Source organism: Capra hircus, chromosome 19 (genome assembly GCF_001704415.2).
Source record: "Capra hircus breed San Clemente chromosome 19, ASM170441v1, whole genome shotgun sequence".
NCBI lineage: Eukaryota > Metazoa > Chordata > Mammalia > Artiodactyla > Bovidae > Capra > Capra hircus.
Window position 1 is genome coordinate 51,119,685 of NC_030826.1, and position 16,462 is coordinate 51,136,146.

The 16,462-nt window shown below is 46.9% G+C and overlaps 1 protein-coding gene across 2 annotated transcripts in view; it reads right to left on the reverse strand.

Moving 5' to 3' along the window:
• The window catches only part of RPTOR (regulatory associated protein of MTOR complex 1), a 322,789-nt gene that overhangs the window by 69,369 nt on the left and 236,958 nt on the right, over positions 1–16,462 (reverse strand). For both annotated transcript variants that reach the window (XM_018063632.1, XM_018063633.1), the window contains exons 11-13: positions 16,284–16,385; positions 9,316–9,399; positions 7,953–8,063 (exon numbers count right to left, since the gene is read on the reverse strand). In XM_018063632.1, coding sequence (XP_017919121.1) covers positions 7,953–8,063; positions 9,316–9,399; positions 16,284–16,385 — 297 coding nt within the window. The remainder of the gene's footprint in view (positions 1–7,952; positions 8,064–9,315; positions 9,400–16,283; positions 16,386–16,462) is intronic.

Genomic DNA, 16,462 nt, shown 5'->3' on the forward strand with positions numbered 1-16,462 from the left:
GATGGGAACAAGAGGGGATACACGTACAGGAAGAGAGGCAGTGAACTGGGATGAATCACTGCAGCTAGAACAGCACAAGTTTTGAGGCTGGGAAGGAGAAGGAGAACTAGCACAGATGTTGGGCAGGGGGAGGGAACGGTTACAGAAATAAAACTCTGCTAATCCCTGATCCGGTTTTTACTCACACATGTTTCTTCTTGGGACCAGGAGAGCTAGTACATACAGTGAAGCTCTCTGTGTCCCCAAATCTGTATGTCCTTCATCTGTACCGACATACAAGGATTTTCCAAATTCAGTGACATTGTGTTCTTGGGAGTCCCCTGGTGGCGCTATAAATAAAAGCTTATTAGCTGTAACTAGGGAAGGTCTCACTTTCACGCATTGGAGAAGGAAATGGCAACCCACTCCAGTGTTCTTGCCTGGAGAATCCCAGGGACAGGGGAGCCTGATGGGCTGCCGTCTATGGGGTCACACAGAGTCGGACACGACTGAAGCGACTTAGCAGCAGCAGCAGCAGGGAAAGTCTGCCTGAATTACATATTAACTGTGTCTATGAAAAAAACCCCAATTAACTAGAATCTAGTTTACAAAAATCTTTTACTGTCTCCCTTCTCTTCATCTTGTTAATGAGTAGAAAGACAGATAACAAACCCTTTGTTGGCCAAATGATGTCTCTGCATGATGTATAATCTTTTAAAAATATATTGTGGACTCTGAGTTGCTAAATTTTGACTTACAATTTTTGCATCTGTCTTCACCAAGGATACTGATCTGTAGTTTTCTTAATCTGGTTTTTGGTATCAAGGCAAGGCAAGTCTCATAGGATGATATGGGAAGATGTTTCTTTGCCATCTATATATTTCTTCATTAACGACTGGGTCGAATTCAACAATGAAGCCATCTGAACCTGGAGCTTTCTTTGCAGAAAGTTTAAAATCAGAAATCGAATTTTAAAACTAGATACAGTGCTATTCAGATTATCTGTCTTCTTAAGGGAGCAGCTTGTGTCATTCAAGGAGTTAGTTTCATCAAAACTATCAAAAGCTTTGGCTTCAAGTTGTTCATAAATTCCTTCACTATACCTTCAACGTCTCCAGAACCTGTGATGCCACTTCTCTCATTTGTGATTTGGGGTTTTATGTCTGTTTTCTGTTTCCTTCTCAGTGTGAGTAGTTACTGATCTGCTCAAAGAATCTAGCCTTCGGTTAAGTGGATTTTGTCCACTGCTTTTCTGTTCTCTTTTTCATTGACCTCTGCAGTGATCTTTTTTTTAAAATTAATAAATTTGTTTATTTTTGGCTGTGCTGGGTCTTCACTGCTGTGCTTGGGCTTTCTCTAGCTGCAGCGAGCAGGGGCTACTCTTCGTTGTGGTATGAGGGCTTCTCATTGTGGTGGCTTCTTTTGTTGCAGAGCACAAACTCTAGAGCATGGGCTCAGTAGTTGTGGCACACGGGCTTAGCTGTTCTGTGGCACGTGGGATCTCCCCAGACCAGGGATCAAATCCGTGTCCCCTGCATTGGCAGGCAGGTTCTTAACCACTGGGCCACCAGGCAAGTCCCCACAGTGATCTTTACTATTTCCTTTCTCCTACCTACTTTGGGTTTAACCTGCTTTTCTTTCACTAATATAAAGTCCTTTGACCATTTGTAAGTCAGGGTTTTTTTTAATTGTAAGTCAAGGCTATGGTTTTTCCAGTAGTCATGTATGGATGTGAGAGTTGGACTGTGAAGAAGGCTGAGTGCCGAAGAATTGATGCTTTTGAACTGTGGTGTTGGAGAAGACTCTTGAGAGTCCCTTGGACTGCAAGGAGATCCAACCAGTCCATTCTGAAGGAGATCAACCCTGGGATTTCTTTGGAAGGAATGATGCTAAACTCCAGTACTTTGGCCACCTCATGTGAAGAGCTGACTCATTGGAAAAGACTTTGATGCTGGGAGGGATTGGGGGCAGGAGAAAAAGGGGACGACAGAGGATGAGATGGCTGGATGGCATCACTGACTCAATGGACGTGAGTCTGAGTGAACTCTGGGAGTTGGTGTTGGACAGGGAGGCCTGGCGTGCTGCGATTCATGGGGTCGCAAAGAGTCGGACGTGACTGAGCGACTGAACTGAACTGAGCTGAAGAGATCCTTATATTTGACCCCTTAACAGATAGGTGAGTTGCAAATATCTTCTCCTATTCTAAAGGTTGTTTTTTTTTTTTCATTTTGTTGACTGTTTACTTTGTTATGCAAAAGATTTTAGTTTGATGCAGCCCATTTATTTATTTTATACATAACTCTTATAATTAGAAATAAATATGATTTAACATATCTATGTTGCTTTTAAGTTTATTTATATAACATTTATACTTTAATATTATATATTTTATATATTTATATTGCTTCTTAAATTTTTGTTTTATAATTAAAATATTTTAATTATTTATTATGACAGAGGATGAGACAGTTGGATGGCATCACTGACTCGATGGTCATCAGTTTGAGCAAGCTCTGGGAGTTGGTGATGGACAGGGAAGCCTGGCGTGCTGCAGTCCATGGGGTCACAAAAAGTTGGATATGAATAAGCAACTGAACTGAATTGACCTGAATCATTTATGTAAAAGTATACAAGTCTCCAAGTGTCCTTGATTTTCTTATTATCTATTTTGATTTCGCATTTGATTCCACTATGGTTGTAGAATACAGTGTGTAAGATTCCAGTTCTTTTAAATGTGTCCTAGTTTGTTCTATGACGCAGGACGAGGTCCATCATGGTGTACATCCTTGGCACATGGAAAGAACGAGCGGTCTGCAGTCATATCAAGTGCTGTCCAGCTGGTGGATGGGCCCGTTCAAGCATTTGAGAGAACCTCCTTGGTTCCACTTCTACTTGTTCTGTCATTTACTGAAAAGAGAATGCTGGATTCTCCAGGTGTAATCATGGATTATTTACTGCCATCCCAGTTCCACCAGTTTTCATTTTATGTGTTTTGAAATACTGTTATTAGGTGAATAAACATTTAGACTGTACTGTTCTCATGATGGGTGGACTCCTTTAGCATCAGCAAACAACTCTGTGTCCCTGGTAATATTCTCTGCTCTGAAACCTACTTTGACATATTAATAGCGGCATTCTCACCTTCTTTGCTTAGTGGCAACACATGTTTTTGCTTTTAATCTATTTATATCTTATGTTGAAAGTACATTTAAGATCATATAATTTTTAAAGAATCCAGTTTGACAGTCTCTGCCCTATAATTGGGTATTTAGACTATTTACATTGTGATTATTTATATATATATGGTTATGCTTAAGTCTATTGTTTTGTTAACATTTTTGGTATTTATCTCATCCATTCTTTGTTTTCTTTCCCTCCTTTTCTTTCTTCTTTCATCTCCTTTGTTGGCTAATTGGCTATAGTTTAAAAATTTAGTGATATCTTCAAGGCTTATGGGCTACATTTTATCACAGTTCACCTTCAGATGATATTTTATCACTTCAAAGAAGTATGAGAACCTAACAACAATACTTCCTCAATTTCTCTCCTCCCAACCTTTTTGCTATTGTTAGCATACATTTGGGTTTTACATATGTTACAGGCTCCATAGTACACTGTTATTATTTTTTGATTAAATAGTCAATTATCTTTTAAAGAGATTTAAAAAGGAAGGATAAAAAAAAAACCAACACCACCACCCACACATTTATCTGTGGAGCACTCTTTTTTGGTGCTCTGAACTCCTTTGTGTCCATGCATGTTCCCTCCTGGTATTATTTTCCTTCTGCTCGAATGGCTTTCTCTAACATTGCCTGTACTGTGGCTCTACTAGTGACGAATTCTTTCACTTTTACATGTCTTTAAAAGTCCTTATTTTGCCTCCATTTTGCCTCCCAGATATTTTCAGTGGGTTAGAATTCCACGCTCAGTTTTTCTTCCAGGACGTTAAAGATGCAGTCCCTTTGTTCTCCTGCTGTCATAGTTTCTGACAAGTGATCCACTATCATCCTTAGCTTCTCTGTTTCCTTTCTTATCGACTGCTTTTGAATTTTAAATTTGTCATTTTTTAAGCAATTTGATTATCAGGTGCCTTGGTGTAGTTTTCTTCATGTTTCTTGTGTTTGGGGTTTGTTGGGTTTCCTGGATCTGCAGGTTTATAGTTTTCATCAAATCTGAAAATTTCTTAGCCATTATTTCTTCAAAATTTTTTTTTTTGCCAGCCCCTTGTAGGGGCTCCCTGCTGCTGCTGCTGCTGCTGCTGCTGCTGCTAAGTCATGTCAGTCATGTCTGACTCTGTGCAACCCCATAGATGGCAGCCCAACAGGCTCCTCTGTCCCTGGGATTCTCCAGGGAAGAACACTGGAGTAGGTTGCCATTTCCTTCTCCAATGCATGAAAGTGAAAAGTGAAAGTGAAGTCGCTCAGTTGTGTCCCACTCTTTGCGACCCCATGGACTGTAGCCTACCAGGCTCCTCCATCCATGGGATTCTCCAGGCAAGAGTACTGGAGTGGGGTGCCATTGCCTTCTCTGGTAGGGGCTCCCAGTATACACATATTCAGTCACCTGCAGTTGTCTCACAACTCAAGGATACGCCTTCAGTTTTATAAAAGGTTTTCTCACTGTGCTTCATCTTGGAGTTTTTATTACCATGCCTGTAAATTCACTAATTTTTCTTCTGCAATGTTTAATTGGTTGTTATCCCATACTTTTCATGTCACATATCAGAGTTTTCATTTCTAGAAGTTTGAGCTGGGTCCTTTTAATATCTTCCATGTCTCTATGGAGCTTTTTTATGTGGAACAGACTTCTAATGACTTAATGTCCTTAACTGCTAATTTGAACATCTGTGAGAGTTCAGAATAAGTTTTGGTAGGCCAATTTTTCCCCTCTCATTATGGATCATATTTTCCTGCTTCTTCACACATCTGGTAATTTTTGATGGTAGCAGTGAGTGTAGAGTAACACGTTGCATGGGTTATTTGGGAAGAGACCCTCTGGGGCTTCCCGATGGCTCAGGGGTAAAGAATCTGCCTGCAATGCAGGAGACACAGGGGATATGGACTCGACCCCTGGGAAGATCCCCTGGAGGAGGAAACAGCAACCCACTTCAGTATTCTTGCCTGAAAAAATCCCATGGACAGAGGAGCCTGGTGGGCTACAGTTCATAGGGTCGCAATGGACACAACTAAGCACACACCTCGGGGACCAGATTCCTTGGAGATAATCAGGGCACTGAGACCATAGGAAAGGGCTTTCCTAAAGTGCTGTTAATACATTTCCTTGTCCGGAGACACGCCTGCATATCCGTGCTCCCACAGGGTACACTGCCCACTTCAGTCGAATGGCACATGGTCCTTCTGAGCCTGGAATTCCCCTCCTTCCTTCTTCCCAGACTAAGCCTACTTTCTCTAAGGCTGAGGTAATTCCTGCTTCCTGAATCCTTTAGGAGCCCCTCACACAACGGCCTGTAGTGCGTGCTCAACATATGCTTGTGGGGTGAGGAGGCCTCGGACTCACCCCTCAGCTGGGAATGTGGCCAGAGTGGGGCCCACACCTTCTCAGCTCTTGGGGAAGAGCTGGGCAGCTCCCCAGCACAGGGACAGCTGAGAGCACTGGGGCGCTGGGACACCTCGCCTGTGCCTCTGTGCAGATTCATTCACCCCAAGGTGGGCATCCCGGTCACAAACATGTCTTCTGACCCTCACTCATGGTGGCCACGTCAAGGACTCACTCCAGGAGCTCTGAGCTTTGCGGGAAGCACATAACATGTGAGCACTCGGAGGCAAGATGCCAGCTGGGGAAGGGAGAAGCAAATTTCCAGAAACACATGGAACTTTAATCTCTCAGAAACTCGGACCAGGGTGATCATGAAAAGTAAACGACACTCAGTCTCAACTGGAAATGTTAAAAACGTCTCCTAGTGGGATGACTGCCTTTAAATAAACAGGTGGAACAAGCTGGTTAAGGCGCTAAGCCACAGGACGGTCCCAGCACCTGCAGGCATTTACAAGAACACTGCAGGCTAGGGCATTTCCAGCTGGGCCCGGAAACAGCTCCTCAAACATTATTAAATGTGTAATTCCTCCAGCATCGAGCAGACACGAACATAGGCTCTGAGAAAGCCTTAGAGCACTGCAGCATCTGTGCTGTCGACGAGCCCTCCCGTGTTCAGCTCCAGAGACAACCAGGCCCCTGGAGACAAATGTGACCAAGAGGCAGTTTCAAACCAGATCCCTTGTTCTGAAATAAGATGACCAACTATAAATTCCATGAGAGTTCAGCAGCAAAGTGCGGTTCTGAAGGGTCATCTACTTTTCACATAAAGCAAAAAGATTAAAGCAGAAATAGCCACACTGAAGACTAAAAATAAAGATATCCTCTATTTCCAGGTGCTAAAAGCTACTAAAATCCTGATGAGTACAAGAACTGCAGTTGACTGAACATGTTCTGGAGCACTAGTGGCCCCGAGGAGCAGGTTCAGGTGGCCGACCATCACCCTTGGGGGTTGGGGGGGAAGGGGACATCTTTTCTGTCCCTCTTCCCACACTGGGCTTCAGGTCACAGTAGCCTTGCCCTTTGATGCATCCAGAACCTCTGCACATGGTCCCTAATGGCAAGAACAGTGCCAGTGAACTTAACACATGATGTAGATGACAAAGGTATTGAAGTGGGAGAGAAACAAGGTTCTGAAATAACTTTCCCAGAAAAGCCCTCTTCTTTACGTGGTAGCTTGCCTCTTCAGTTAAATTTGATGAAGGGCAAAGTAGAAGTGACCAAAAGGTATAGTTTCCTGAGCCCCAAGGTCAGGCTTTCAGATCGCCAACAAAAGGCTTTAGTATAGCAGAGGCAGGCTGGGTAGAAATGAGGTTTTATCACTACTCCCTTCACGCTAAAATTTCTAAAACTGCTTTACACACTGTGGTCCTAATCTCTGCAACCATACTGTAGGAAGCGCTATTACCACAGCTTTACAGAGACGCATGAGATGGCTGGAGGAGGTGAAAATGGCTGGCTTAAGAAATCAGTGGGAACAGGCTGCATCACCAGTGGTCCCGTGAATGCTCCCTGCACTGCACCCCACCTCCGGCACCACTGTCACATAACCAGCCCTCCTGCCACACAGGTTCAAACTCGAGAACCCACCTGGCCCGACTGTCACCCTGGCATCCCTACCCTGGCCCTTCCTGACCACTGGTTCTCACCTACGTGGCCACCCCCACTCCCTCTGGTTGTGAATTCATGTAGCAGCCGGGTCAGTGGCCCCCTCCCACCTGGGTTAACATTATAATCTTTTGTTACACTGAGGCACACAAATGCAGCCCTACCCATAAGATTTGCCCACTTTTTGAAAAGTCATCCTTGTGATAGGCAGGTATGTGTATTCACAGCAGAGGATTTGGTCCCCAGTGGGCAGTGTTGAGGGCAGGGACAGCTGAGCTTTGCAATACCTTTGGCCTTCAGCACGATTCTGAGTACAAGGCCCTGCCAAGGACTTCAGCAGCAGACATGTGACTGCAGGCCCGCAGGCATGAGGCCAGGGGTGGGAAGGTGCTTGCTGGGAGTAGAGCTGGAGACGTGGGCTGGGCAGTCACGGCTGAGAAGTGACTAGCGCTATGGCCCGAGCCCTACAGGTGACAGCTGGGGCCTCCACGGGACTGTTGCTAGGGTCAGGGCAGGGGAAGGAAAAGCATCAGCTGGTTGAAGAGACCAGTCAACAAGGAACCAGGCAGGGTCACTGGCTGGAGGGGGGGTCATGGGTTGGGAAGGGGCAGTGCACAGAGACAATAGGTGAGCCGAGGGCCGGTGTGACAGACCACGACTGGGCCAAGTGGGAGCAATGCCTCTCCTGGGAGGGAGGGAGGCCATGGAAGGCATGAGGCCAGGTGGAGGCGGCGTGGACAGCAGTGCCAGGCCCCCCGACCTGCTCTCAGCAGCTCTCCTGTGCTGGTGGGGGGGAGACAGACATTACTCACACTGTCCACGGCGAGGATCTTGGCCCAGATGAAGACAAGGAGGGGCCGCAGCTCCCTGGCTGAGCTCTGGAGCAGCTTCAGCACGTAGGGGAAGATGCCCACAGACAGCGCCTGAGAGAGAGAGCATGTGAGCCCCATGCTGGAGGGAGCAAAGTACACGGCGCCCTCAGCATGGACAGGGAGCTGCAAGGGGCAGGGCTGTCCTCCCCACCTCCAGTTCTTCTCCTGGAAGCAACCCAAGCCTGCCTGCTTGGGCTGCACCAGTACACACAGACCACAAGGTAAGAGACACGCCAGGCCTCCACCCAAGTCTACCCATGATGAGTCACACATGGCCTCCCTGCTGGCTCCTGGGAGTGGAAGTGGGCCAGCTAGGAGAGCTCATGCAGTCTTCCTAACTTTTAGGTTTTCCCTTTTCTCCTTCTTGCTGAACTATCAATTATCACTCTTGGTTGACAGTGTATAATGAAACAACTTACATACATCAACAGAGGTAAAACAACATGCTGAGCTGTCATGTGCCCATCACCCAGCTTCAATGCTGTCAAACCAAAAAGTGCGGCATCCTGGCTGGCCCCGCCCACTGTCCTCTCCTGAATGTTCTGAAGCCCCCCTTAGGTATCACATGGTGTCATTTGTAAACACTTAGTGTTTCTCTCTAAAAAATAAAGTCTCCTCTATGAAAACATGACCACATACCATTACCACACCTAGAAAATGAACAGTTACAATTATTTTTTAATAATATAAAAAATTCAGTTCATGTAAACTTTCTGTTTCATGAATATTAATTTTTCAAATTCCAACTTTCAAACTTTCATTTGCAAACAGAGCCCCATAAGGTCCACACTCTGCAGCTGGTGGTGGGTCTCCTGAATCCGCTTTTATCTCTAGGTCCCTCTTGATCTCTTTCCCTGGTGATCTGTGTGGTGGAAAAATGGGTCACTCAGTGTTTTGTTTCTACTTCTCCATAGAATGAATGATAGTAAAGTGTTTCAGAGTTGTGCCTAAAACCAGAGTGAAAGGACAGTGAGTGAGGCTTCATAGGCTGCTTCCAGGAGAATAGGCACCACGTGTGGCCAGGACCTAGCCCAGAGGCTGCCAGCTTCCTGGTGTGACAGGGGAGAGCCCCTCCTTAGAGGATGTTCTTAAAGGACACCTTCTGTCCCACAAAGGTGACGCCTAACAGCAGATGGGAAAGGGCCCCCCACAACATGACAATGAAGGTGCAAAGAGAGGTCCATGGGGCCTTGTGGGTTTAATGGCCACCCCCACAGTCACGCTTGGCTGCATGGCCAAGGACTCTTGATTCCTCAGTTGGTGCCCCCTCGACTCCTCCCCTGCTGATGCAGGAAGCACGCACCAAGCTCACTGCCCAGGGACCCAGGTCCAGAAATCTTCCCAGCAAGTCCAGGGCTCTCAGCCGGTGCACTTGGCTCAGCAGCACCTGGAAGGGAGAAGAGGCAGTGTCACCCTCTTGTGGGCAAGGCACCCCACATGACCCTGGATGAGCATCCTCAGGAGCTGTTTACCCAGGTCGGGGGGCACCCCTTTCTCTATGGCTCACACTTTACACAGGCTAGGAACACTCCATTTCTTTAAGAACAGGTAAATGACGTGCACACTGTAGGAACTATTAGAACAGACACTTTCTAATGGTGTTTAAGAAAATATTCACCGATGACACTGGTCTATTCACTTCTAGATGCTCTTTTCTAAGCATAATGTCCCGTTTGTTCTAAATTCAGTGATACTACTGTATTTCTCATCTCCTTGATGAGTAAATGATACACTGTCAGTCTTACTCCACAACCCTAGATATGTTTGATCATATCACTGCCAATGGCAGCACAGAAGTACATTTCTGTAAATGTGCATAATTCATTTAAACAATCTCCCTCTTGCTAGATTTTTAAATTATTAATACATTTTTGTTATTGTAAAAATGCTATGATAAAAATACTAACAGGTACATCTCTGCACATTTACATGGTTTCCTGACCCCCTTCCTCCTAGGATAAACCTGAGAAGTAAAATTAGAGGGTCAGAGCACCCACACTTACATCACCAGATTGCCCTCCAGCTGAACAATCTTGCCCACCTGCCCACCTGCCAAGCCTCAGCTGGTTATGAGGCAGCAGTATATTTGCTCTGGTACTCACAGGTTACCCAGGCTTGGGCACATAACTTCTCTGAACTTTAATTTCCTAATTCATAACACAAGACTCAACCAAGAGGGATTTATTAAATATCAAATTAAAAGCTCCCAGGAAAATATTAGCCCATGTTACACAATTTGCCAACATGACAGTTAATAATAAAAATGTTCTTTTAATTTGAATTTCCTTGATTACAAGTGAGGATGAATATTTTTTCATAGGTTAATTGGCTATTTCTCTAGTAAACCAGCCAGGCATGTCCTTATTTTCCTACTTAAATGTTTGACTTTTTTCCTTTTCATATGAAAGGATTCTTTTTAAATGAAAAAGAGCAACCTTGGCCACATGTTTTTCCTTTTTCCTGTGGTATATCAAAGTTTTAAGCTTTAATGGAGTCATTTATATTGACTTCTCTCATGGTGTTAACATGGGGATTACGTGTATAGAGTCCTGTGATACAGAGCCCTTCTGCCCACCGTTGTTCCCAGCCATCAGGTATGGGGCACCTACTGTGTTCCCAGCCATCCAAAGTGGGTATGGGGTACCTACTATGTACAGACACAGTGCTGGGGGTGACTGGGAACAGCAGGGGCCCTCCTGTCACAGCAGGGGCCCAGAGACAGACATTCCGCATCCACACCACAATAACTACTGTGATGGTGAACAGATGACCGGGGGTGGCCGCTCCCTACTCGGGGTCTGAAGGCTCTCCCTCCCAGTGGGCGAAGCGTGGGGTTCCTGGGCTTCAGGCAGAGGGGCTGGCGAAGCAGGGTGTCTGAGGGGAAGCGGGGTGTCTGAGGGAGGCAGGCGGGCAGGCTGACAGGGAGGCACCAGAGCTGGCTAGACCTGCAGACCAAGCTAAGGGCTTCAGCTTTTCTTCAGAAGAGCAGCAGAGGGGCCCGTCCACTGTGCTCGCTGTGGGCAACAGGCTGGCAGCAGGCTGACTGGAAAGGTGGGAAGGGTGGACTTGACCGCGGCCAAGACTGATAGGGAGAAATAGATTCCAAGACAGCCGGTAGACATGACCCAGAGCCTGCTGGTGGAGGGGGAAGGTGGGTGAGGGAAAGGAGCTGCTGGAAGATAAGGTTTGGAATGAGGCAAGAGAAAAGACAAGACGGGTCAGGCTGGCCAGCCTGGAGTGGTCTGCCAAGGGGGAAGCTGGGTGGAGGAACTGGTGAGGGATGGGACAGGAGGCAGGAGAGGGGACAGGAGGTTTGAACCATGTACCTGCTGCGAGGGGCAGGCAGGATCAGCAGCAGGACTCAGGAAGCGGACCCTCTGGCTGCAGGGATGTGGCCAGTGGTGGGGACTGAACAGGGGTAAGGAAATGGTACCATAAGAGCAGTGGTTTGAGGGGCGCCCCTCTGAGGGGCAAACACAGGCAGGTGGGAAGAGGCTGAGGGTGCAGGAGGGTCAGCAGGTGGGGGACAGAGAAGGTAGTGAGAGAGGCTGGAGGGAGTGGAAAGAGGGGAGGGGGTCCCAGCAGGATGAGGCTCCTGAGGAGGGGTTCCTGATAGGGAGGCTGGGGAGCTTCCCCACATGGGTGTGTGGCCCGTGGCTGCAGGGGAGCCGAGAGCAGGCGTGTCCACCCGGCAGGCAGCCCAGGGGTCAGGGAGGTGGAGGTGGCTGGGTTCAGCCACTGAAATGTCGTCTCCCATTGGTTTGGAGCCTGTTTCCACATCACTCTTTTGAGATGGGTGCTCAAGTGGTTCGTTTAAGTGTTTGGAGAAGTTAAGATTCTCTGATAAAGAAGCTGGTGGAGAGGTTATGTGGGGGCTGCTCACAGGGGCCTATCTGAACAGGACCTGATCCCTCTGCATGTTTAACTCGTGGGTTATCATGTGCCACCACGTCAGAAAGGCAGGTGTGGAGGGCAAGGTTAGATGGTGGGAAGGTGCGAGATTTGGAGTCAAGCTGACCTGACTCTTTTACTTCCTGACAGTGTGGCTTAAACCACCACCTTTGGAAACTTCTGTTTCATCATCGAGAAGAATGGAGAAGATAACATGTAATTTCCAGAATTAAATGAGATGCAGCCTGTCTGGCGTGATGATTGTTACTGTTTCTGTGATGTTACAGCGTGATGACTGCTACATTCAGCACAGGATGGCTCCACCTCTCAGAAGAGATTTGATTGACTGTTTATTTATTTGTCGATTACTTTGCTGGGCGGTTTATGGGACCTTAGTTCCCCGACCAGAGACTGAACATGGGCTCTGGCGGTGAAAGCACCGAGTGCCAACCCTTGGAGCGCCAGGGCATTCCCTATTTTGTTTTTTAAAGAAAATGGAACCACACCGGAGGTTCACGTTTCTAGGGCAAGCAGAACCTTTCATTTATTAGGTTTGTGAAAGAAGGTGTGATTCATCAAAAATCAAAGACATCAAACACATCTAGCACTTGTAAAGATTCTGTTTTCTGATGCCCTTTCTTATTTTAAACACTATCAACTTGAATAAAGCTCTGGGTTTTCAAGTAAATAGCAGAGCAATTTGCAGTGGAGGAAATGGCAACGTGGGCCAAGAAACCTAACCCTGGGTAGTCTGTATTGCTTATTTCTCATGAGCACTAACCAGAAGTAAAAGGTCTCCATTACAACGCCTTATTCACAGATGGCAAAAGTAAAATGGAAATCGCCACCGTCACTACTGCAACTCCATCTCTTCCGACTCTGCTGTCCGCATTGATGAAACACACGTTAAAGCACCAATAGACAGCTCACTTGTCTCAGAGACTCAAAGACTGTCAGCAATGCAGGATTTTGTGTTGTGGGTATTGATGTTTTGCTAAAATAAACATCATCAATAACGAGCCCTGGGGAAAATGTCAGGTACTGGCTTTTCTAAACGTTACCCCTTCCTTCCAATTCCTTCTGCTGATTTACATTTTAAGACAAAATTGAGGGCCAATATAAATTAAAATTACTTAAAAAAAGAAGAACTGGCTTTTGTTTGTTTGTATTTGCACTTAAAAAAAAGTAATTCCTGTTTCAATGTGCTTCAGGCCCTGGGGGAATTACAGAGATAAATGTCGGTGAACTACATGAGTTACTGGGATTTCTTTCTGTCTGTGGCAATCCAAACTAAAGATCAGTGGTGGTGACATCAACACCAAAACTAAAACAGAGCTGCTAGGGCAACTACTTTCCATGTACCTTGTACACAAAAGGCACACTCAGGCTTCTGGGCTGAGACCACTGGCTCAAGCCGGTTATGAAAATCCAGATTCTCAAGCTCTAGTTCTGGCCTGGTGCACCTGGGAATCTGATGATCTGAGATCCTGGAGCCACCAATGTAGGCAATATGTGTAGTAATAACAGTCCACTTACTATCCTGCTGCCATCCAATAATAATGCTGCACTTTCAGACCAAAAATTCTCCTTGTAGATGATGCCATGAAAGCCAGCAGGGTTTCCTAATGAAATGCCCACACTGACTCTGCGGAAAGGTCCTGACATGGAATCTTGTAAAATTCCTCTCTTCCCTCTCTTTTCCACAACACTGATTCTTCCTACTCTAACTTGGGCTTGTTTGTACACGGGCCACCAAGGGAGGGCAGGCAGTAATGTTGAGTCCAGTCAGGGCTGTCAGACCAGGAGACCACAGGGCCAGGCCTTGAGGTGCTGCAGGGCTTGAGAATCTTCCTTTCCATCCTTCTTGATTTATATTTTTAAAAGGTGAAAAAGGATGTCAGGGCTGGTCAGGAAAAGTATAGATTCATGCTTACATCTACACAAGGGGCTGCAAATCCGCTGCCCTAGGGGACAGTTCATTTTACTCCAATGGTCCTCAGTGAATGCCGCTGAATTTTCAGTTAGACAAAATGCTTGCTGGTGGTGGAAAAAGTAGCAGGGATTGGAAAAGCTGTGATGTCTCCGTATTAAAATTCTCTCTAAAAATGTTGAAATAAGTACACACCTGTACAGGATATGCTGACAGTATTTCAAATCATTAGAGAAATACCAAAATTACCTAATAAATTATGTTGGGATGACTAGATAATTATCTGGAGGAAAGGTGGATTAAAAAGAAATAAAACAAAATAAAATTCTCTTTCAGCAACATTTCTGAATTGCCAAGGTTCTGGGGATAAGTGATAGATGATGGGGCCTGGGTTCTGGCAAAATAACTGAATTAAAGAGAAAAGCGGATACCACGGGCTGCCCCCAAATGAAGCAAGGGCTCCTTTGCACTGTGTTGGGGTTTTTTGTTAAGTAAAGGTTCCTGCACTGATCCAGGTGGGGCATAGCCTGACAGAACCCCCAGAATGATGAGGAAACTACGATTTAAGTTTGATGGAAAGACTGCACACAAGATGCCCCTTTTCTTTCAGTTATTCCCTCATTTTGGTATTAGCAAGTTGGGTCTTTTTTCCTGGGGGAATGTGGGTTGTAAATGGGACATTAAAGAAAAAGTCAACAGGGGGCCGTTTACAACAAGGTTGTTTGCCTGGCTGGTTGCAAAGGGACCCTGCAGGGCAGTGTGTCCCTGCTTGGAAAGGTTTTATCCATCCCATTATTGAAATAACAGAAAGGTCAGTGGAGACTGGCCACAGTCTCCTCTTATGAAAATTTGGGGGACCCTAGTCGCTGGGGAACTCAGCACACCCAATCAGCCACTACCATCCCAAAGCCCTGCCCGTTGGCCTTCCACTTGATGAGAACTCGTGGGCTCCTGCCAAATAGACAGTGTTCTTTGTTGTGTTGTTATTGTTGCTTTTTTTGGTTCTGTTCTGAAAATCTATTGATAGCTCACCCTGCGAACTCAGGATAGTCTTAAACTAATCTAGAAGCACACATGAGGAATACCAATAATTTCTGCATTCTTTTCATAATGTCAGAAAAGCAGCAGCCATAATACATTAAAAGCACCAAAATATCTCCAGGGAAGGATCCTGGCCAACAGCCTGTCCCAGCTGATTATCAAGCTGCGAGGACAGGCTGTGTGTTGGCGTTTCACAACTGTATACCTTGCTCTCACTGCTCGCTGTCTGGGTCCTGCACACAGTCCTGAGTCCGCTGAGTTGTCAGTTATGTCGCAGGCAGACCACTTTTCCAGGCCGCCATGCAGTAGGCACAGAGCGGGAGAGCAGACCATGTGGGGAGGGGGCCCGCCACACTCCACGTGGGCCAGAGATCAGCTCAGAACACACGCTTGGCCCAGTGAAGACAGACAGTGCTTTTGTGTGACGTGGTCAGTGGCCTGGTGAGAAAGTGGAGCCCTCCTGGCGGGGGGTGGGGCAAGGCCTTGTCCTCGGGCAGGTGGATGATTAGGCGAAGCAACCTAAGCAGCTTTCTGGGGGAGGTGGTGATGGTCCTCCCAGCCAGCTCTCAGAATTTAAGACCCTGCTTCCTAACTGGGTGCGGATGTAAATGCCCACCCCTTTCTGCTGCTGGCCCGGCCCCTCCCACAGTTCTTACCCAAGGTTCAACTGCCCCATCCCCACTGTACACAACTTTTTCCAGGGCCTAAAGTGAATTATCAGGCCCTAGTGTCTATACTGGCAGTGGTTTTAAATCTCATTTGACACTATCTCAGAGTAATACAGCCCTTCCTTACATCACAGTCTGGTCCCTACACCTGCCCCATAAATATACAGTAACTGAAACAAAAGTCCTGTGAAAACTCCTACCTGTGATGAACTTTGGTATTTTGCCATCTTGGTAACCCAAAACTTAGCTGGGTGAGACCCACAGAACTGACTTCCCAAACCATTCGTGGGGCACCAACTGCCCCAAGGATAGTGGTGACTGCACTTGACAGCCCATAGCACCCTTGGGCACAGCCCCCCGGAAACGACCAACCCACAGGCGCTGACGGCCTGTGTGTGTAATCGGCTCAGTCTCTCCCCTTTCCTCTGCGGCTGATTTGCATCTCACATCCTTCCAGAGAGAAGGGGTGCTGACACCACGAACAGTGCTGGAACACAGCGCCCTGACAGCAGCTCCGGGGGCAGACGAGAGAGCGGCTGACAACCCAGATCAGTGTTTAACTGAGGGAGGGGGCAGTGATTTCGCCAGGGGAGCCATGGAGGAGCAAGGACTCGTCAGCTGCAGAGCATGGGGGCTGTCACACACTCACACACTCAGCCCCGATAAACCAGTCCCCTCACTGGGAGGCTGCGGGCTCTGGCTCCCTCCCTGGGCCAATCTGGTCCACCTGCAGACACTCACCTGTAAGACAATAGGAAGCTGCTCAGGTGGGTTCCTGTTCTCCACACCCATCGTGAGCCACACCTGGAAGGCGGTCAGCTGCTCAGCAAAGAAGGGGCTGTGCTGTGGGACAAGCAAGGTGGGTTAGTCAGGAACCCCCTTCTTCACCCAGCTCTGCCTATACATACCCCCCACCATCA